The 22,185-nt window shown below is 39.7% G+C and overlaps 1 protein-coding gene across 2 annotated transcripts in view; it reads left to right on the top strand.

The window, feature by feature from the left end:
• The window catches only part of Mob2 (MOB kinase activator 2), a 114,445-nt gene that overhangs the window by 31,583 nt on the left and 60,677 nt on the right, over positions 1–22,185 (top strand). Inside the window, exon 1 of one of the 2 annotated variants that reach the window (XM_017901103.1) lies at positions 13,302–13,366. The exons of the other annotated variant lie outside the window; for it this stretch is intronic. Coding sequence (XP_017756592.1) covers positions 13,335–13,366 — 32 coding nt within the window. The 5' untranslated portion in view covers positions 13,302–13,334. Of the gene's footprint in view, positions 1–13,301; positions 13,367–22,185 lie in introns of those variants that run through there. 2 annotated transcript variants of the gene reach the window in all.

Below are 22,185 nucleotides of genomic sequence, written 5' to 3'. Positions count from 1 at the left end.
TACATGTATATAACTGGCTCTACAGTGTTCTCATACACCAATGGATAAAATAACCAAGACCGTTGGAAATTAAAGAAACAGCTTTGTTCGAGATCGTGAAGACTTTTTTCTTTCTGTAACGGTTAGAGGGAATTCCTTTTTATAAACATGAAATTTAATTTACCAGTTTGTCGAATCGAGCTAACCTCAATTCTTTAGGTGATCAGTTATTGGTGGTAAAGAAATTTGTGACGGTTACCGAAAAGTCCCTAGACAGAGATAAGTAACGGGGTTTTGTTTTTCTTTTTGTAACAGTCAGAGTAAATTTCTTTCTATGTAGATGAAATTTAATTTGCCAGTTTGTCGAATTGAACTAACCTCAATTTTTTAGTTGATAGGTTATTGACAAAAATGGAATTTTTAGCGGTTGTTACTGAAAAGTCTCTAGGCGGTGACAAGAAATAAGGTTTTGTAGGTTATAAACACGGATTCGAGGAGTTAGTTTAGAAATAGGTTAACTGACTGGACAGAAAAATAAGATGACTCTTGTTATCGGTTTTTAAAATTAAAAATCTTGCATTTGACAGTTTTCAGTGTATACAATTTTTTAATCTTCCAGCTTTCAGCTTTCTTATTTATCTCAACTTTTAATTCGCAAATTTTCAAATTATTCGGTTAGTTTCGTTGCACGGTATTTCGAAAAATTAATTTCACCGATTCCTCTGAAAATTTTTAGTTCGATGCTTATTGAAAAGACACTGCCGAAAATAAAAATAAACAAAAATAACTGCTGCGCGTAAAAACTTTTCCAATTATCGAATAAATTACTAACCCTTTTCTGTCGTACGAAATCGTTGATATATAAAAACCACAATGACTGACACATCAAGATATATTACATGATATATTACACGAAGAGCATTGCCAAATTGGTTGGCACATCAAGCAGATTCTCCAGCAACTTACAGCCAGTCCAGTTGGCACTTTGAGTTTAACGGATTAACCTGTTTGCTCTGAAAAACAGGTCCTGGACAGCACACGCTACTGGCCAACGTTTTTAATGAAAAAAAAGAAAAAACTTGGACACGTTATTGATATATCAATAGCGCCAAAGTATGAAACGTGTTCGTGAAATGTTGTACGTTTCCCAGATAGCGCCACTATCATTACCATACTTCATTCTATATAACATCTGCTGTAGACCATTGACAAATTAGACCGATGATCCAATCACACGTAGTTCCAGTCACTGAAATTTATATCTATGAATTGCATAAATGCCAGCACTGATATTCATTGCAAAAATAAGAAGCCATTTGGAAAAAATTGAAATACCAGCGTAATCAGAAATTGAAATATCAAAGCAGATAACATATCTAAAGATTGGAAATATATATCGCTGTCTTTGTAACGAAAAATGCTATATTATTTGATAAAATCACTAGATATTGAGATATTTCTCTCTTTTATCAAAAATGTGGAAAATTGAGTTGAAATTAAATTACTCAAGAGCTCATAATTTAGGTTATTTTTATAGTTTCTATGTGGTGCTAATTAAATTTGTACAAAATTGATTTTTAATGAAAATGAAAATCGAAAATGGAAATGAAATCAAAATTTTGACTGTTAATCAAATTTACAAAATAATGGATTTTTATATCCTTCCGAATTGAAGCTTATTTTAATGAAACGAAATTTTTTCATGGAGATCAGACCAAAGACAGAGATGAAAGTCCGCCATTACTGTAGATCTCCTAGTCGTACAGTCGCCTTTCGCGAGAAATTTATGGTTAGGCTAAATAATCGCTATGGTTATCTTTCACGTTTCTTTTCTTAAGTTTTGCAGTTAATATAACCTCTCTTTAAGTGTACCATTAATTTAGAAAATTTCGTGTTTTCAATTTTTAGTAGAGAATAATATTTGAAATTTTTATCCACGAATTTTGAAGTCATCGAACTTTTGAATATTGAAATATATACTTCAAGTCGCGCGGTGACTACGACTTGGGAGGGGAGGGAAATCACGTTGGAGATGCAACCAAAGACAAAGATGAAAGTCAGCCATTACTGTCGAAACATCGGGAAGCGCTTCTCGGAACGCAGAGTGGCGTTATTGTCCGGCCGCTTATGGCGCCTCTCCAAGAAACAAGTATTCGCTCGCGCTCGTTTATGTCCCTTACCGCTCACGAGGATATGATTCTTGCGAAGCTAGTAACGCTCGAACCCGTCTACACCGTCACAGCGAGGCATAAAATTCTTGCTTGCTCGCCACGGTGGAGATGCGCCTTTAAAACGCGCTCATGCTGGTCAGATGGATTGCAAACATTAAAATGTAACAGTTATAAGATATTTTATTTCACGTGTGCCGGTTTAAAAGAATTTTAGAAAAGTAATTCTTGATCAGAGGTTAAACAGGATCCGTTAGAATTTAAGTTTGCGTATATAGGTTATGTTTTAATTTTTATACATTGTTATCAGACGTTGATTAAAATCACATTTACTGTGACAATTATTTCTGTATTTTAATGATCCACTGCTATTCGACAGATAATATTGTGAATATAATATGTTCAATAGAAAACGATATCAATCTTACCAGAAAGTGTGTTTTACATCGGTACACGTGTGTCTAGTGGAGAATTGGTAGCAGAGTGAAAGCCATGTTTTTTACGCGGGTAGTATCTCGAGCATTGCAGCACTCCTGAGTCACTGTCGAGATTCGGTTGCAAATAATCGCTGCAATTCGGCTGTTAACCTTACCGTGTCCACGATCAAGTTGCAATGTTCCGTGTTCGACAGAGTGAAATTTTTGTCAACCAGTTTTCTCGACGTATTATTGTGTACGCGTCGGCCTGTCTCCGCGCGTGTGTGTTTGACATAATAACTTCGCGGATATGTGACGTGTCCGGTCGAAGCACGTGCCCGTGGTGTGTGCGGACGGCGATTGGGGGAGCCGATATACTGGCTCCCTAGGCGTGTGGCTTTCGAAACTTGCGTCACGAACGGTTGTGCATTGCTGTGGCTACCTTCCGCGTTTTTCCACGGTTTCTCATTCCTTCTTGCTGTTTCTCCATCCCTCACGCGCCGATTTCCACATTTTTCCTTTTATTCCGTACCCTTAACACGACCAGTCCGCCGATGGAAGGAATTTTGCGAATTTTAAAATTGCCGCGGGTTAGGAATGAGAAAAATGGCCGATGGGAGCATGGCGGTATTTGCGATCGCGGTAGGGGAACTGCGGGACGTAGATGGGCTTTGAAGGTTAAGGTTTTTCCGCTAGAATTTTTTCGGTTCATATCCCGAATATAAAAAAATTGGAATGTCTTCGAAATTATAAATTTTTCGAGAAATTACGAGATAATACGAGCAGTATCGATCCGTAAAGTGTCTTGAAAAATATACGTGCTTCATTCGGAGAGAGAAAAGAATGTAGGTTAGGAAGGATTATTTGCGAACTTCGCAAAACGTCTAGTGACAAATAAATACCCTAGGGGTCTGGAAATGTTACTTCAAAGAACTTACTATCGAAAAGTGCCTCGGTGAAGCTCGGAAAATGCAAAAGTCATTGTCAAGCACGGTATACACGTTATATATCACACTATCGGGTATCCATTTTATGAAAATATATTACTTTACCGAACAGGTCAGTAATTCTGTTATTACTGGTCACCAGGTGACCGCCATACTGTGAACGTTTTAAAACCGCGAAGCATATCCAATTTAAATGTTATACCCAATGGATTAATTATAATTAATTAAATCAAAACTATATCATTATGGTAACGTAATATATATTAATATTATTCTATCTCAGTACCAAAAACAAAGCATTCTCTGTCCTCTCTCTCTATATATAGATATATATTCGCACGCACGCAAGCACACGCAACACACACCTTCCTCACTCACTCACCCATATACACATGCGTACATACACACAATACATGCAGAATATGTTGGGATCATGTGTTTCGATCAATTCACGTCCATCGAATACTGAAAATGAGAAACTACGACTCGAAATTTTGATTTTATTTTACAAATCCCCCCTCCCGTCGCATTCAACAATTTTCCAAATTTCAAAATTCGCGCAGGTCACGAGCGGTGTTCTATAGCGATTGTCCGCGTCTCCGACGTCATGGACAAACGTCTGGACGTAGAATAACAACACGTATCGACGCAGTGACGACGTTCACTCGTCGCTGTCCGGTTTCTTCCGGAACTCGGAACGCTCGCAGCAGGCATTAAGGTTAAGTCAATGTTTGATCACCGCGGAACAGTGCTCGTTGAAATGTCGCCCCGTCCGTAACGCCGGGGATCGAAGCCAAAATTAATATGCGACACCACGGTTTCAAATCCGAATTTCAATGCGGAATGCGCGGCGAAATTGAATTTTCGCCTAGGGGGAATAATTGGTGGACCAATATTGACCCGTGTGTACCGCGGATAAAAGTTTCACGCTGATCCGTGACCGGTGGTGAAACCCGTACTGTAATTGCGGGCGACACACTCTGACAATGTCCTCTCGAGTATTCCGATTTTTCGAAAGAATTTCTCGTGCGTGTATCTTCGTGAATAGTCTCGAAAAATCAGTATTTATTATATATTTAACGAATGAGGTACAACTACGCTATTGTCAAAATAGTTTGAGGTTAGTTTGAGATTAGGAAATATTATATATTTAATATATATTTATTATATATTTAAGGAATGATGTACAGCGTTTGCTATTGTCAAAATGGTTTGAGGTTAGTTTGAGGTTAGGGTATAAATAGATTCTGGCCAGATTCGAGGTTAATTTGAGGTTAGGGTATAACGAGATTGTAGACAGATTGGACGTACATTTGTGAAGTTTTGAAGATTGCCTTTTTGTCTATTGATTTTTATAAAACGATATTTTGCATATTTCCAGAGATTTCTGGAATGGAAATCTTGTTGGGTATAGTGTTGTCGCGTACGTGGCCACGTAGCTGTTTGTCAATATGGCGGCCAGTTATCCCCACCACTGAAACTGAATGCTCGAAGTGTGTTCGATATCTACTAGTTATATAGAGTAGAATAGAATAGGAGAAATTTCTTTGGTATTTTTATAATCCAGTTATAGTTGAATTAATTTTAAATGGACGTGTATACTTATGTCGTTCGCTTTTTCTTTCGCTACTCGTACTTTTCATATACTGCGTACTCATAACTGTTTGAACGTGCATGGAATAATATTGTATATTCCAGTCATTATGACGCGCTTTCCGGTTATATGTCCAAGCGGTGGCCATATACGCGGACAACGCTCTAATCGAGTACTCGCTTACTTTATATATAAAAAGAAACGGGATTAAACGAAACGACTATCATTTCCATGATAAATCCATCCATCTTAAAATCTGAATAGCAAGAAAGCATAATAATTTGAACCGGTTTCGCGACGAAAAACTAAGTCGAGCAATTCACTTACGCAATTCTCTATGAGATTATCTCTCGAGTATATTATTACGTAAAGTCCAGGCGCTGTGAACTAACACGAGCCACGGTTTATAAGAGCAGAAGCCGAACCGGAGCTTCAGCGTGATTGCGATCTCAGTGGTTTACTGAGGCGTTGGGCCAAGCGGTCGTCCTTTTACTCTAGGGTAGTTGGAACAGCTGAATGCCCTTTTAGGCTGGGGTCACCGTGTCGAAGGTCCAGCGTGGCCTTACACGATATCCACGTATCGGTGACAAGAAGCCCGGTATAATATCACGCTGTATCGCGATGTACGTGTAGGGGATATTAACAAGATTCATAACGCAAATATTAAAACCCCCGTTATCGACCGCCATGATTAATCAGGATATCCCAGCGATTGTCTTCTGCGAAATTAAACTGTGGCAACGTGTGCGCCGCGAAAGTTACCGAAAGCATAAATTTAGCGTCTGGGGAAGGGTATGTAAATGTTAGGTTAGTCCAACCGACGGTTCGTGAAATTCGAGCTCGGTCACTTCTCATTGGAGGTTAACACAGGAGGAAGAACGTGTACAGGACATGTCCTATATCGTCGTATCCTTGCTGCTAATTTATTTGCATATCCGATTTAGGTCAGTCAAATACTACCCGGTGTGACATTAAGAAAGAATTATAACAGTTAAACATATTTATAATATTCTATTCCCATCGAAATAGTTAATCAAAATACAGTATTTCCGACAAACGTGACATAACCTCTTGGGGTAATGGTGAACCTAACCGATCACGAGTTGTCCATTTTCCAAACTGCAATTTAGAGTACTCTACGTAACATTGCAAAAGAATTATAACAGTTAAACAAATTTATAATATTTTAATTCCATGAAAATATAGTATTTGCGTTAAATGCGACCTAACCTCTTTCGCCAACGACGAACATAACCTGTCGCGAGTTGACCATTTTCCAAACCGCAATCGAGAGACTAAAATGATACTTATCACGAGTTGCATACAGGGTGAGTCAATAAGAACCAATGTCCGAAATGTCATGTGATCATCTTCATCAAGAACACGTTATGAACGATTGAATCGGTGACCTTGAGTCCTCTAAAGCTCAGGATTCAGCCACTTTCGATACTTTCATTATAAACCGGTCTAGTTGCACTGTTGATAAGCCAGTAATGCGCAACGTGACACGGCCAATTGCATCCGTTGGACCCGTCACGGTGGCTTAACGAGTACCTGAACCGAGTCACGGCTTCCTCGCGTTGACCTTGATCGCCCTCAGCACGCAGAGGTCGCACCCGTGGCTGTTTGCGTGGCCCAGTTTCGTTCGTTGGTCTTCCGCGTGCTTGCAACCGCCACATGATCGCTTTCACGGGCTATTCCACCGATTACCAGTGAATCGATCAATGTCCAATCGATCGCCACCAAAACGCCGTCGGAGGAATTTCCCAGCCGCGTTCGTTCTTCGAGCCTGACATGTCCCCAGACGTGAGTCGGCGGAATATGAAACCGCGATGGGAACGTTGGAACGAGTCCATGGTGTGACCTTGGCAGTTGGCTGTGAGCATACTTTTCGACTCGTACAGTAGTCTCGCGACGGTTGGGAGAGAACTAGGGTTGCTGGCTTTTGGCGCGCGATTTGAATCGGTGCACCGGGTGTCTCTGACATGTCTTCGTTTAGCTGTCAACGGCTTCGTGTAAGACATTAACCCTTTCCATTCTAGCAATGTCTCTCATTGTCAGTCACTGTTTGTTTTCATACTAGGAAGCTTGAATAACCAGTATGACGTTATAATATGAAGATATTATAGATCAGAAGTAACTGTGCGTGAAATATAGGAATGAGATACACCTGATTTTCTTTCTCTATTTTAACACAAATGGTATCACCAAGATTAGAAAAATGTAAGAAAAGCTTCGAATTGTTATATCTTTATATAATAAAATAAATAAATAATTTTCAAATGCATGGGGATAATAATTTGAACAGCTCATTGTATTTCTTAAGAAATGCTAAATAAGGAATTGGCACTGTTGATTTTAATCGGCTTACTATTATTCCTAGATCTTATCGAATCTGACTGCGTCTTGAATTCTTCTTATAACCATGGATGTTTCTACGAGAGGAAACTCAGTGCGCGAGAGTGGGTAGTACCGTCGGGCGGCGTGCAGGTGGCGCCACTACTGTCGAGTCTACCGGCGGGAGATTTGATTCAGGCAGAATCTCCTTAACGTTGTTCGAATTTAGACGTTATTGAAAACGATTAAACGCGTCGAATTAATTTACTGTCGCGCAGTTGGAGATCGATATCGAAATTACCCGAGATAATATGACGGAACTGAATATTCACGACGACTTTTGTTTCGCGATTTTAAATTTCCCCAATAAGTCTTCTAAGTTAATCTCTTCGTTCTCATTCACCAACCAGCCTTTGACGACAAATGTACCGCTAAATTCCCACTGAAAAATCCTCGAATTTCGTTGCACCGGTGGGAGGAACGTACTTTCGACGTCTCATCTTCTCCCTCTTGAAGCGAAACAGGACGAAAGTATGAAAGAACGATCTTTCCATTCTCTGTCCATTAAGCAGCTACTTTGACGTTTCCATCGAATCGATACGGTATTCGAGAAATACACGTTCGATTCGCGTCCCTGTTACGCTGTGTAAACCCACTTCCATCTGAGAAATCCTTCTTCTCCTTTGTCTATCGGGGGAACACTACGATCGTTCGCCTCCGTCCCTAGGCACAAAGGAGAGATGTACTACTCGCGAGAGAAACCTTTCCAGACGTTCCTAGTGTGTTCCACTGGGCGAAAAATGGCGTAACGTGAGCCGATTAATGGACTTCCGGTCTTCCTGAGGAAAGGAAGCCCTCCTTCGACGCAGCTCAGACGTGTACTGTGTAGTGTTAGAAAGGAGTCACCTAACTAACCAAGATCTCTGATAATTTCGATATCTCTGCGTTCACCTTTCAGACGACACGCAGTACACCTGGTAAATATTATAATGAGACATATTGGTAGTTATCAACGAGCTCAGACGTGTATTGTGTAGTGCTAGAAAGGAGTCACCTAACCAACCAAGATCTCTGATAATTTCGATATCTCTGCGTTCACCTTTCAGACGACACGCAGTACACCTGGTAAATATTATAATGAGACATATTGGTAGTTATCAACGAGCTCAGACGTGTATTGTGTAGTGCTAGAAAGGAGTCACCTAACCAACCAAGATCTCTGATAATTTCGATATCTCTGCGTTCACCTTTCAGACGACACGCAGTACACCTGGTAAATATTATAATGAGACATATTGGTAGTTATCAACGAGCTCAGACGTGTATTGTGTAGTGCTAGAAAGGAGTCACCTAACCAACCAAGATCTCTGATAATTTCGATATCTCTGCGTTCACCTTTCAGACGACACGCAGTACACCTGGTAAATATTATAATGAGACATATTGGTAGTTATCAACGAGCTCAGACGTGTATTGTGTAGTGCTAGAAAGGAGTCACCTAACCAACCAAGATCTCTGATAATTTCGATATCTCTGCGTTCATCTTTCAAACGACACGCAGTACACCGGGTAAATATTATTTGACATTGAATTTTTAAATTCTTGTGTCCTATGTGAGTTTAGAGCGAAAAATTATGCGAATAATAGCGTTAATCTCCGAAAAAGATTAAATATCGTTGTTCAGTTTAAAATACGTGCCATCTTCCGCTCTGGTTAGGTTAGATTAGATTAAGTTAGGTTAGGATAGTATCAGCATATACCTAATTGTTCCTTGTTATGATACACTGTAATTACTATTGTCTATGAACACGAAGTTTAGGCACACGCTACTGGACAGTAGTTCTATTGTTAACTTTGGTTAATTAGTTACTTGAAATTGTGCTTGACACTGACATATTGCACCGATATTTGTACACATCGTTTGTAATGGCTAAGTTCGTGCTTCTATGCACGCAAGTGGGCGTGCTACCATTGACCGTATCCCCCTAGTATCAGCTAGATCATCGCTGATACTGACAACAGCTTTATCCATGTTTGCCATCAGCATTCGCGTATGTCAAGCTTCTCTATTTAAATACACTGCTGATCTTATGCAAAAGATCTTGTGTGAAAAGAGTCCGAAACACGTGATGTCGTAAGATCTTCGGCTTACAGTCTCACTGTAAATATTATTTTAAACAGTTACATAAAATAGAGACGTTGTATCACAGATACGTATCTACGAGCTGCTCACCTGTCAAGCTAATCGACTCATCAAAATGAAAAGGAAAAATTTATTTCAAACACGAGAGGTTGAACATCAGTGGACTGGTCTGACACAGAAATCTGAAAGAATTCGAAAGGTAGAGTCGATCAATTTGACCTGTGATTGGCTCCTATTTATGCTATATGAGATGAGATAACAGTATGATTATGGTTTGACACAGAATCTCTCTCGAAGCTCTTACTCTCAGGAAACTTTCTTCTCGACTCTCTATTCTCAACTCTCTACTCTCTACTCTGACTCTAACTGCTAACTAGTATGCTTGGACAATCCCTCTAATTGTATATCTCTATTCCTGATTTATTGGGAAACCCCATAATTCGCGCACTCTCCGTCCGAGGGATTCTGAGACTACTGAGGTTCCTGCAAGTGATTCTATGAACCCTCTGCGTTCTCTAAATGGAAGTTCCTGATTTTCCTATAATATCCCACATCTGAGACATAGGGCCTGCTAGATAGTCTTACTGATGACTCCGCTAGCAGACTCTGACTGAGAAATGCATCATCCTTATCCTTTTTCTTCGTCCAGAGAATAGTCATGTGCTTTTCAACGCGAACAGTAGGCCTCACTGTAGCTATCTTTAGTAGACGTCCTCTGGTTCTCTCAAAGTCCGGAATCTTCAGTCTGTGGGTAGGTTCTGGGGGTTATGTATGAGGCCTTGTGGTGCCTATGCTGTCGGTTATTATCCTGATGGTCTTGCTATGATAGGTAATAGGTGGAAGGACGCAAGGAAGGGTTTCGTCCTGGGCCAACTAGTGGACTCGTCAGTAAAGCTTAGCAGTCCCTGCCTTAGACGGGGGATACTTAAGTAGCATAGGAACTTGTATTTATGGTAGTCGAGGATTCACCGAGGACCTCTAACCTTCGTTTTCCATCTAACGCTGAGGGTGTGGACATTGGTCACTACGAGTCACACCCTAGTCCTGAACACTCCTCTCTCTTGTCTAGATCAAGTGCTCATCCGTCGCACACCTATGTCTCTGGTCCAAACAACGTTGACTCGTCTCGCGTAAATCCCCTCGCCCCTCGTCACGTAATTTGTATGTGTGTATCGCGAGTAGACACTGTTTTGCGAGTATATTACACGTGTACCGCAGTGTTTTATTTCCTATGACCCGTTTCACCGCTGTAATTCCATTTCCTCGCTGTTTATTTTTCTACCTTGGTCTTCGTATCTTTCAGCACTGCCCTCTCTTACGTCCAATCTTGCGTTTCCTTACTCTCTGCTTGGTCCTTGCAATTTCCCCAAGAACTCAATCGCTCGTTCCCTCTGCAACCCCATTGACGCATTCTGCTCCGTATAAACAACTCACCCCACGGAATTCCCAGCCACACATCCAGCCCCACCGTGCACGTTGCATCTATATTTCCCTCTGTGTTTACAGAACAGCGTCATCGGGCCAAACGACTCCCCATACGTACACATGCATACACACGTGTGTACACTCCGGTTTATAAGATGGCGGAACGTTTACGCGTTCGGCGGACCTTCGTCGTGGTTTTAAATAAAATATCTGTCAAGATAAACTTATTTCGAAGAGATTTGGGCAGACTCGAGATTCATAATCCGAATTTTATCAAACGCGAAGTGGCTCGTGAAAGGGGACTATAGTCCTTTCAAAGAGACGAGGTACCAATCTTTACTTTAACTCCTTTGACTATCAGAGTGACTATCATAATCAGTTAATCCTTTGACTACTGTGGACGCCTAAAGGCACTTAGAAATCTTGCCCTGGTGATACTATAGACGCCTAAAAATCTTGAGCTTGTGATACTATAAACTCCTAAAGTCGTTCAAAAGTCTCTTTTGCTGTTAAATTTTAGGTATGTACAGTAACAATTTAATTCAGACTACAAAGAGTTAAAGGCACTTAGAAATCTTGCCCTGGTGATATTGTAGACGCCTAAAAATCTTGTGTTTGTGATACTATAGACTCCTAAAGCCGTTCAAAAGTCTCCTTTGCTGTTAAATTTTAGGTATGTACAGTAACAATTTAATTCAGACTACAAAGAAACGAATAATATTGCTTTAATACAGTGGTATGTACAGTGCCTACTGTATAATACGACTGATACGTTTCAAAGTCAGCCGTAGTCAAAGGGTTAAGTGGACAATTGGTCTATTTTCTTGAGCTTCAGGAACTAGGATTCCTGGACCCCCTTCATTTCATAATTCCAAAACTCCTTCAGAACCCGATCATTGGGTCCAGGTATCGTGAAATCGGTCCTGATCTGATCGTGCACTTCATCACGTGCACGTCACTTGGTATCTCGTCTTATTAGATGAACCATAGAGTCATCTTTGAAAGAATTGCTGCTAGAATCGAGTCAAAGAATGTTTATAAACAGCACAGTAGGTAGAAACCATAAGCGAGTTCGTGAAACGATTCTGAAGACACAGGCAGGGGAAGATGAGGGAGCCTCGACCCTCGTTTAGGGTTGTACGATGCCAACTCCCCTCCTAAAGTGTGAAGAAATATTCTCACGCAATGCATACACATGTTACGAGGTCTTTGGGACTAGATATTCAAGCTTCCTCTACCTTTGGGTCCCTGACAATGCTGGCATAGCAGCAGGACCAGTTGAGGTCTGAAGCTAATAGCTGATTCTTTAGGTGCTCATGCTAGCCTGGAGTTTAAAAGCTTTTGAAAATGACTATGTAACCCTGAGAATATATATGTACACTTTAGTAAGGGATTAGGTACTAGATTAGACTATTCGAAAACATGGATGCTAAGTACTGGACTATTTGACAGCATGTGCATACAAGGTGATCCTTAACGCTGGGGTCACTCGAAGGCTGACAGATTATAGGCGTGTATAGCGCGTTCGAGAAAAGGTGGCACAGTGTGTTTTCATCCTCACGACTAAGTCCGCTGACACTCCTTCGATTACAGACAGTGACCGCTATTGGCCGAAAACGGAGAAATCATTGGCAGGGTATAGCGAGACCGAGTGAGATAGGATATGGCAGAATCGACATAGTCTTTGAAATTAGTACGAAACAAAAGGTAACACTGATACTGACATATCTTCGTCATATGATCTTCGTCATTTTTCGGCCAATAGGGATCATTGCCTGTAATCGAGGCAATGTCAACGGAGTTAGTCAGCCGTGAGTATGTAACCACGCTGTGCACCTCTTCTCGAACGCACTATACAAGTTCTTGGTGGGATGGCGCCACTGTTCTCGAATCCCTCAGCGATAGGATCACTGATGTGCACTTCGGGTAGCGAATTGACACCGACTCTGTGTCTGTGTCAATTCTCTGTATCGCATATTACCTAACCCTATTCAGTTTCGACCCTTTCACCCCTCTATTTCGCTGTACCCTGTTTATCATAGCTCTGGTCCCAGCCAGCAATAAAAAGTTCGTGTATCCTATCCTGATGGTCGTCTCAGAGCAGTTGGACTGATCACTCTGAACCCTCTATATTCCTCCTCTTAACCATTCTCTCATCTCTGACTAACACAGTAGCGCTTTGATACTTCGAAGGATGGTAGATCTTGCAGATTTTCATTGAGTACGAGTGAGATAGAGATACATGAACAGAATAGTAGACACGCTTGTGCATGCTTGTTTGTATACTTACAGAGGAAGTCCCTGAACCCAGAAAATCAAAAAATTATGAAACTATGGGGATACGTAGTCTACATTAGGTACGTAAAACACAATTCTTTTTGCTATCAAAACTCATTTTGCGGAGTAACTCCAGAAATTCCACTATCTGTCTCTATCTAGTACTATTACTGACAAACTTCAAAAAATTTAACATTAATTGCATCATTCGTCCTTCAATTACGAAACATTTATTTCCAACAAATTTTCCAGACTACATCTTTTATTTTATTACTATAGAAAGTAAAAAAGTATAGAAATATGAAATAAGAAATAACAAAATTGGAAATAGCAAAATAAGAAATAAGAAATAAAAAATTACAGAAGATTAAAAAAAATAAAAAAACAGTTTCGGAATTAAATTACACGTTTCCCAGTTAAATCTACGTAGCAATTAAGTACCAAAAACTTGTTCGATTAGTTCAATAATAATTTCACTAGAGGGATTGTCGACGAATTTTCAAGACTACCGCTATGTGTACCGTATGTGAAACACGGTGTACAAGGGACGACATCTAGGTTCGGCAGACGGAACGTAAATCCATCGCGTCGTACGAGAGACTTGTGGCGGCGAGTGTACCCGGGTGGTGGGGGGTTCGCGAGGGAAAATGGCGTAGGGACAGTTAATGGCCGCTGGGTGGAAGGACGAAGAAGCGGGTAAACAAACGTAGGAAAAGGCGACGGCGAGAAGCAGCGACCGGACGTGGTGCACGGCCGCCTCTCGGGCGCCGTTTCCGTCCATCGATCGCATCCTTGGCGTAATCCTGGCGTGAGGCGTCGGAGGCTGCTGGCGCCAATCCTCGTTTCTCGCCGCCGTGGCGCTCGCGTGCACCAGGAAGTGCCCGATTGTCCGGATAATTACGCAGTTAAAAGCTCCGCTTGTTTTCGCCTTCCACTTCCGCGTTGCTTTTATTTATTTCTTTCATTTTGCCTCCGCGCTAGAGGGCAGCACCGCCGCGTGGGGGTAATTCACAGCGCGCAGGGACGTCGAACGGTCCGCGGGGCCCCGATTACGCGACGAGCGAATAGTAATTTATTCGGAAGCGTGAATTATACTTTAACCTGCAACTTTGGAATTTTGTTTGCTCAGGGTGCTTGCAGGCCCCTACTAGATGGGCCTGATTTATGCTCCCTCGCAAGGGTCGGGGACCGGTAATAGATACAGATGGTCCGTTCGATGATACGGTGGTGCAGTATTACGGTACAGTGACGAATGAGTGAAATGAGAATTATATAGGGGGTTGTGCACGTTGTAGTGAGAATTACCTCCTTCTTGAGGTCGCAAACGAGTTACCCGTGCACTGGTACGTGTTCTCTCTGCGGGATTACACGCTGAATTAATATTGGACAAGTGATTATAAATGGAGAGCAAGCCGAGTGATGCTTGACCATGTCTATTTTGCCTGTAATGGCGGAGCGTGAGTGTTGTTCCACGGATACTGTGAATCACTATGAAGGATTGCACCGAAGATTGATGCTCCAAACGCTGCGCTGTTCACCAGCGACTGATCACCAAGGACTGCTCTCGAAAGACTGTTTCCAATGACTTGTCCACAGATTGGTGAGAAATTAAGAGTGAGAAATTACGACACTCTTCTGTAGAGGACATGTCTCTCCCTGTCTACCATCGTAGTAGAGTTCTAGGGATCTGATAAATCTTGTCGATTTGTTCAAGTTGCTGTAATTATTGTGATTCTATGCTTCACTCTGTTACCTTCTCTTAGGATTCGTAAAAATGTCCAAGACGTTTTGCAATCAATGGTTACACTGTATATTTTTTTAGAAAAAAATCATTTCACTTTCTTCTACACATAGTCCAGTTCATATCACCGATTTAATTTCACAGGGACCCTAGGAAAATCACTAGTCCCTCTTCTAACACTCTTCCAGACCTCTCTAAACATTAAACACGTCCAATACTTGCTTCTTCCTTATCTACTTTGAGCTTTTACTTAGGATTCGTAAAAATGTACACCAATATTTTGCAACCAATTCTTCTACACATAGTCCAGTTCATGTCACCGATTTAATTTCACAGGGACCCTAGGAAAATCACTAGTCCTTCCTCTGACACTCCTCCAGACCTCTCTAAACATTAAACACGTTCAACACTTGCTTCTTCCTTATCTACCTTGAGCTTTTACTTAGGATTCGTAAAAATGTACACTAATATTTTGCAACCAATTCTTCTACACATAGTCCAGTTCATGTCACCGATTTAATTTCACAGGGACCCTAGGAAAATCACTAGTCCTTCCTCTGACACTCTTCCATACCTCTCTAAACTTCGAACACGTCCATTACTTGCTTTTTCCTTATCGACGTTGAGATTAATTAAACCGTGGAAGGTTGGTAACTCGTTTCCCTCGACGATTTCAATGCCACACTTTATTCAAGATAAACAGTCCCTGGTGACACGTCGACGGATCGTTCCACTTTCCAGTAACCCGTCTTCGAGGAAGTTAGGTCGTTTAGACTAGTTTGAAAATAAAAATCGGTCGAAAATGAATTAAGGGGGATGGTAAAGACGGAATCTGTAGGAGCGTAGCGTATTTACTAATTCTTTTCCGAAATGACTTTGGAAATTGATCGAAGGCCTTGATAGGTTTTCAGAAATTTTATTATCGGTATAACTTGATCTCGTTATGGGAACATCTTGTGGAGCTACATCCGGGGACCGAGTGATTGCATCTAAACGAAGCAGCAGACTAGGGTAATTGAAGTGGTTCGCAAAGTTTCGAAAATTGGAAAACGATCGCCATATGGTGTCCCTTGCGCCGTCGTGGCCGTTTATTCAACGATAAACAGAAGATAGCGATATTGATCATTCTACAAAGTGTTAACCGATAAGAAGCGTTGTACGAGCAGGATTAGGTGTGGTAAAACTTTGCTTGACAAACTACATTAACTCTCCGTAATCAGATTTTGGTTTAATTGCAGGAAAAGAGGAAACTTTGAAATATTGTTTCCTTTTTTTTAATTTAAATTGGGGATTTGTGAGAAACGAAATTAAAAAATTCCGCCTTTAAAGAATTAAGTTGTTTTATGTTAATCCCCTTTAATTGAATTCTAATTCAGTTGCGAGGAAAGAAGAAATTTTATTTTCAAAATTGGTGATATTAAATTAGGAATTTATGTGAAATAAGAAATAAAAATTCTGTGTCATTTTAAAAACTTAAAGTGTTTTATATTAATTCTTCATAATTGAATTTAGTTCACAAATGGCGCGAAATTCAAATCTTGCGTGAATTTTAGGACTCCCTATATATATGAAGCTTAACATACTGTGAAAAACACCTATTTCATATTTCATATTTTCCTGTTATTTATTTCATTAAAAAAATTGCCAGATACTAAAAAATAATTATATTTTTACCAATGGAAAATTTAAGTATCGAAAAATAATTTGCCAAATTTTTATCAATAAAAAGGAGACTTTTATAGTAGATGCATATATATTCTTAATGCATTCGTGAACTCTGTGATAATCACGTATTAAAACAATAAAAGGGTAATTATTTTATTATTTCAAATTATTATCAACAATTATATATAATTATATTATTGTAATTATTGTGATATATTTATTATATTATCGCACTGTTGATCTATGAGTGTATAAATTTGAGAATGTCAACTCCATAATAAAAGTTCCTGTTAATCGAAAACTCTCAACAGCCACGGTAAATGTTTAGAGAAATTTATTGCATATCTCGAGGAAGCTCTCAGCTATTAAATGTTTAATTATTTCGGTGTGGACGTGTGTGTATGAGGGAAAAGGAAGTACAAAATGGTAATAAAAATGCGGAAACACAGAGTTGGAGTTTTTGTCTTGATTGGGGGAATGTTTAATTTAACTTTTCCAATGTTGCTTGACGTGATATCGAATCTCATTTCGTTCTTTCGCTTTCGGATATGTACCTTCCTTGCAGGGCCGCGTATAAAGTTGGTAATTAAAGTGCACCAGCGGATCTGTCCGCGACAGTTTATTTAAAAAACAAGCTGCCGCTCGAGTCGTATTTTTTCAAGGTATTTAAACTGCAAGGAAATTGGAAAATTGTGGAAAAACTGGGATCAAATATTTACTAGAAGATCTTTCTTTCCAATTAACAGAGCTGACAACTCTTTTTAAGAAGCAAGCTTGAAAGGGTTTTACCTGTTTGCCTTTTCTTTTTTACATATTTTTCCTAAAGGAATTTCCATTTTTCTACGTCAGGGTACTACGCGAAGAAATCTCAGAACTTTCTGACTAATTATTTTTAACCAAAGTAAGATAAAACTGGCACAATGGAAAGTTTACTAAACCAGTCTTCTATATGAGCAACTTTCTTTCAGAAAGCACTTTATCATTTATCTTACCCGGTATGTAATTTATTAAATTAGAACTGTTTCAAAGAAAGCAAAGTTATTTGTTGCAAAAGGATTCTTTGTTAAATTCTCGGTTCTTACCTATTCCACTATCTCATCCTTTTCGTAAGCGAAATATGAGAATACTTTGGAAGTTGAAAAATTTTCATTATTTTTTGTGAAAAAGGAAAAGGGGATACTAATTTTTAGCTAGAAACAGCTTCTCTCTGTATTTAAGGGACACAAGGAAGAAATTAGGGTATGTTAGTTTTAGAAGAATGTGAAAAAGGTTGGACTTTAATTAAAAAATTCGTTAACCTTTTAACCGTCAATTTTATCTTTTGTTATTTTGTATTGTCGCGTATTAATTGTTAAGGGAAAATATCCCCTAATTAATATTTTAAAATCCAGAGTCTAAAATTTATAACCTAGGTATCTAACATCCAGAAATAGAAATGGCATAAAAGTTTATCTTTTATTGTCGTTTATTAACTGTCAAGAAAATATATCCCCATGATTAATATAATTTTTAGCTGCAAATAGCTTCCCTCTGTATTTAAGGGGCACAGAGAAGAAATTAGCGTATGTTAATTTTAAAATAATGTAGAAAAAGTTTGACCTTAATTAAAAATTTTGTTAACTTTTTAACCGTCAATTTTATTTTTTATTCTTTTTATCGTTTATAAACTGTCAAGAAAAAAAATTCCCCTAATTAAGACTACAAAATCCAGGATCTCAAATTTCCAAACCTAGGTGTCCAACATCCAAGAATAGTAATGAAATCTAAGCATTTAAAACGTGCCGTTATCCCCGTAATATCTCAATAACTCGCCACCATATTTTCTAACTAAATTAATAAATCTAAAAAAAAAATATTCCCTTGTTCCACTTTTCATAGCCCCTCGTTACAAGTAATCGAAATTACCCATTCACCCGCGTTTCCCGTCGCAGAAGCGGATAGAGAACCGGTTACCCACGCATGAAAATGTCGGTCGGTCGTTTCCGATCACTCGAGGCGAGTTGGAAGGTTCTCGTAATGGTCCGCGCGGCTCGATCGGTAACGAGTCTACCCGTGACGGGGCGGCACTCGAGAGGCTTTTTCACGCTTCGTTCCCGCCGTGTTTCCTCGCACTCCGCAGAATACATCGTTACCGCATCTTCCAGCTAAACCAGCACGGAGTGGGTAAGCCGGAAGGACGGGGGCGAGTCAAGGTCATGGTCTACTTTCCGCCCTTGCCTGCAGTTCCAGAAGGGCAAGGGTCGGGTAAAAACGAGGTTTCGCGTCTGCCGCGCTTTAAACGGGAAGGTCTGTCATTCTGACGGTCAAAGGAGAGGGGAAATGTTATTAGGACGGGCTCGCGGGCTGAGTATTGGTACATACCGGTGAGGGTTAGTAGCGATGAGAATGATTCTGTCTTTTCGAGTGATTTTTAAAGTTAGGTTAAATAAGATTAGGTAATCGAATGCTATTTAAGGAGCAACTCTATAAATATTGGTAATTACGAAAGTGCTCTAAGTAAAAAATTTGATAGAAATGATAATAATTTTGATTTGATTTGATTTGATTTGAAACAAAATATATACGACTTATGCCATCTTTGTATTCAACGATACATACATACAAAGGGAAACTTGGTTATTGGACTTCATCGATTCGGATTTACAAGTTCCCATTGAACTTGGTATCACAATTTCGTCCACAGTATTGTCACAACACTAAAGTTCCGTCACCCTCTTATGCCCCCCTCCATCACTGCACTGTCTCGACGAGCCATTATCTTCCATGACATAACATCGTCTTCGATCACTTTCTCAAACATAACCCATACCTTACGTCCGAATTACAGTTCATATCCGACCCCACAGATGTCCCCACCTGACCCATATAAACACACTTCTCATAACCGGAATTACTTAACACGTTTCCTTTTGGAACGGTTAAGGAATTCTCACGCGTGAAATTTCTTGGCCACCGTGGGTGGGCACTCGATTGGCGAGAGGATTCACAGAAAACGAGGGGGAGGGTGTGTATCTTGAAAGGAGGAACACGTAGCCATGGTCGGAGCCGCGGGGACAGAGCGGAATATCGATTGTCGCAGCGGAGGGGCCGCGGCCAGTCAGCTGACTCGGGTTGCCAGTTCACAGCTGATCCGACACGCGGCATCCGCGGCGCAACTACCGTCGCATTGCCGCCCTCCCCACTCCATCGCACTCCCCACCTCTCTTTCCGCCCCGTGTCCCTCGCCCTGACACCACTCGCACCACATCGTCCCTTTCCCCACCACGTGCTTGCTCCGCCGCGTTGCTCTCCCCACCACTCTCCCGCTTCATCGCGTCTCTCTCCCCACCACGCGACTGCTCCGTCGCGTTCCGCACTCGGTATACCCGCTATATGCGTTTCCCAATTTTCTCCGAGCTCTGCGGACCCTTCCGAGCGTGAACGTGTTGCGACCTTACGAATTATGCGGACCCTCTCGCTTTTCACTCGCGATACTTATATCGAGTTCGATACGTGTATCGCATTGCAAAGCCACAGAGATGCAAAACCCATTGGAGGTGTTTGGAATAGTTTCTAATAGCTGGTCTGCTTAGACCGCGGGCATCGAGTCTCTAGAGGGGCGACTAGCCATCGACGATGAGTCACTCATCGGCGGTACCGTTAGTTGCAGATGCGTTTGAACTTTAGAAGGACTTTGTAGAGATTTTATCGTTAAATAAAAATGGAAGCTTGTAATATTTGTGATATTAATATTTATTTTCGTCTATGGAGTAAAATAGTATAGGATTTTATTTTTATTCGTCTATTTATTTGTATATGAATAATTTTCTTGGTATTTCGAGTCTGGTTTGTTATATAGATTTTTGTATAATGTATGCAGCCCCGCAGAGGATTATGAAATGGCGTGCTGGTTGGGTATAAAAATGTATCGATATAAAGTCTTTAATGGGTTTTATATCTGATAGGTAATAAAAGGTTCTTGATATCTCTCGCAGGAATAATTGAAAACTGTGATTAATCAGCTTTCATCGGAGTTCCTTGGCAGATCTCTGTGGAACTAATTATAAGGTACTTAACAGGGTATGGTGATTTAATTGCTAGTCGATTGCGCTTTCATTTAATCTCAGTATCACCTATCAAGTGCAATAGATTTATCTCGCATCGAAGAATTTTTATTATTCAAATTTCTCTGTGATATGAATTACTTAAGATTTATTATTGTTTTAAAAGAATCCTTTACAGAAGCAATTATTTTAAAAAATTTCTTATTTGTCGTTCATTTTATGTAATTGCGAATTCAGATTTAAATTACCGTAAGGGTACTCCATTTCGTTCTGAAAGATTGTTTCGTTCATGTTTCGTTTTTTATGTACTGTACATGATAATTAACATTTAAATCGTTTGAGAGCAATTTGCCATAAAAGTGCACAGAAAGAATCGTTATTACCCACTTTAGAATTATCTTAGATCTTTGCACGAATAAATGTGTAGTAAAGGCGAATTCACACTACTCATTTTAGTCGAATAAAATGCAGTTTATATCACGGGGCAGTAAAATGGCGTAAAAAGAAATGGAAATACCATTTTATAAAATGTGTTTATTAATCTGTAAAATATTCAGATACGTGCATAATTGTTGTATCCATGTATAATACATAAAATGCAGTATAATATCCTATTGATTAAACGATTTTATTAATACACAGTTAAATTATTTAAATCATTTAAAATAGATATAGAAAATATGATTGATATTTGGAACTAGAGGGGTTGGTAGTAAGAGTAACTAAATATATCCCTAGCTTTAGTTCTAGTACTAAAACTAAATTTTAACCGAGATAATACAATACTATAGTGACCTTACATCTTTAATAATATTTAAATTATTCAAATGAACTGAAGAATGTATTATGTAAAAAGTTTTTAATTATCATTTTTAACTAGGTTATGTTTCTAGTAAATTCTTCATTGGCAGTTTTAGTGGTAAAACCAAAATCTATCCAGGATAATACGACATTCGTAAAACTAGAAAGGGTTGGTAGTGTGAAAAATTAATTACTAGCAATTCTAGTATTAACACTAAAATTCAACTAAAATATTACTAGGGACTCTAGTGATTTTTGGAACGTCTAATTCGTCTAACATTAAAACAAAAATTCAACTAAAATATTACCATTATATCTAGCGATTTTTGGAACAGAATGGAGTCGGTTTTAGTGAAATTGATCGCGGGGATTACCCGATAATTCCTCGCCATTACGATTTCCGTAACGTGCGGCAACGTAACGCGAGACGGTGTTGTTATGCTCTTTCATAATAAATTCAAGCCTGCCGCAATCAATAAACATATTTCCTCGCGTGTTTCATTGTTGCTTATCTACGCTCTTTTTAATATGCACGCACGTTTCGGGTAATAAATTGCTTTTAATTTTACCCATCTCCCGTACGTGCTGGATACGTACTTATCCGGAGGAACGTCTATCAATTTTGTTTCGAGGTTTAATACCAAGTTGC

The sequence above is a fragment of the Eufriesea mexicana genome, unplaced genomic scaffold (assembly GCF_001483705.2).
Source record: "Eufriesea mexicana isolate 0111107269 unplaced genomic scaffold, ASM148370v2 scaffold1490, whole genome shotgun sequence".
Classification (NCBI taxonomy): domain Eukaryota; kingdom Metazoa; phylum Arthropoda; class Insecta; order Hymenoptera; family Apidae; genus Eufriesea; species Eufriesea mexicana.
This window is presented reverse-complemented; position numbering and strand designations above follow the sequence as displayed.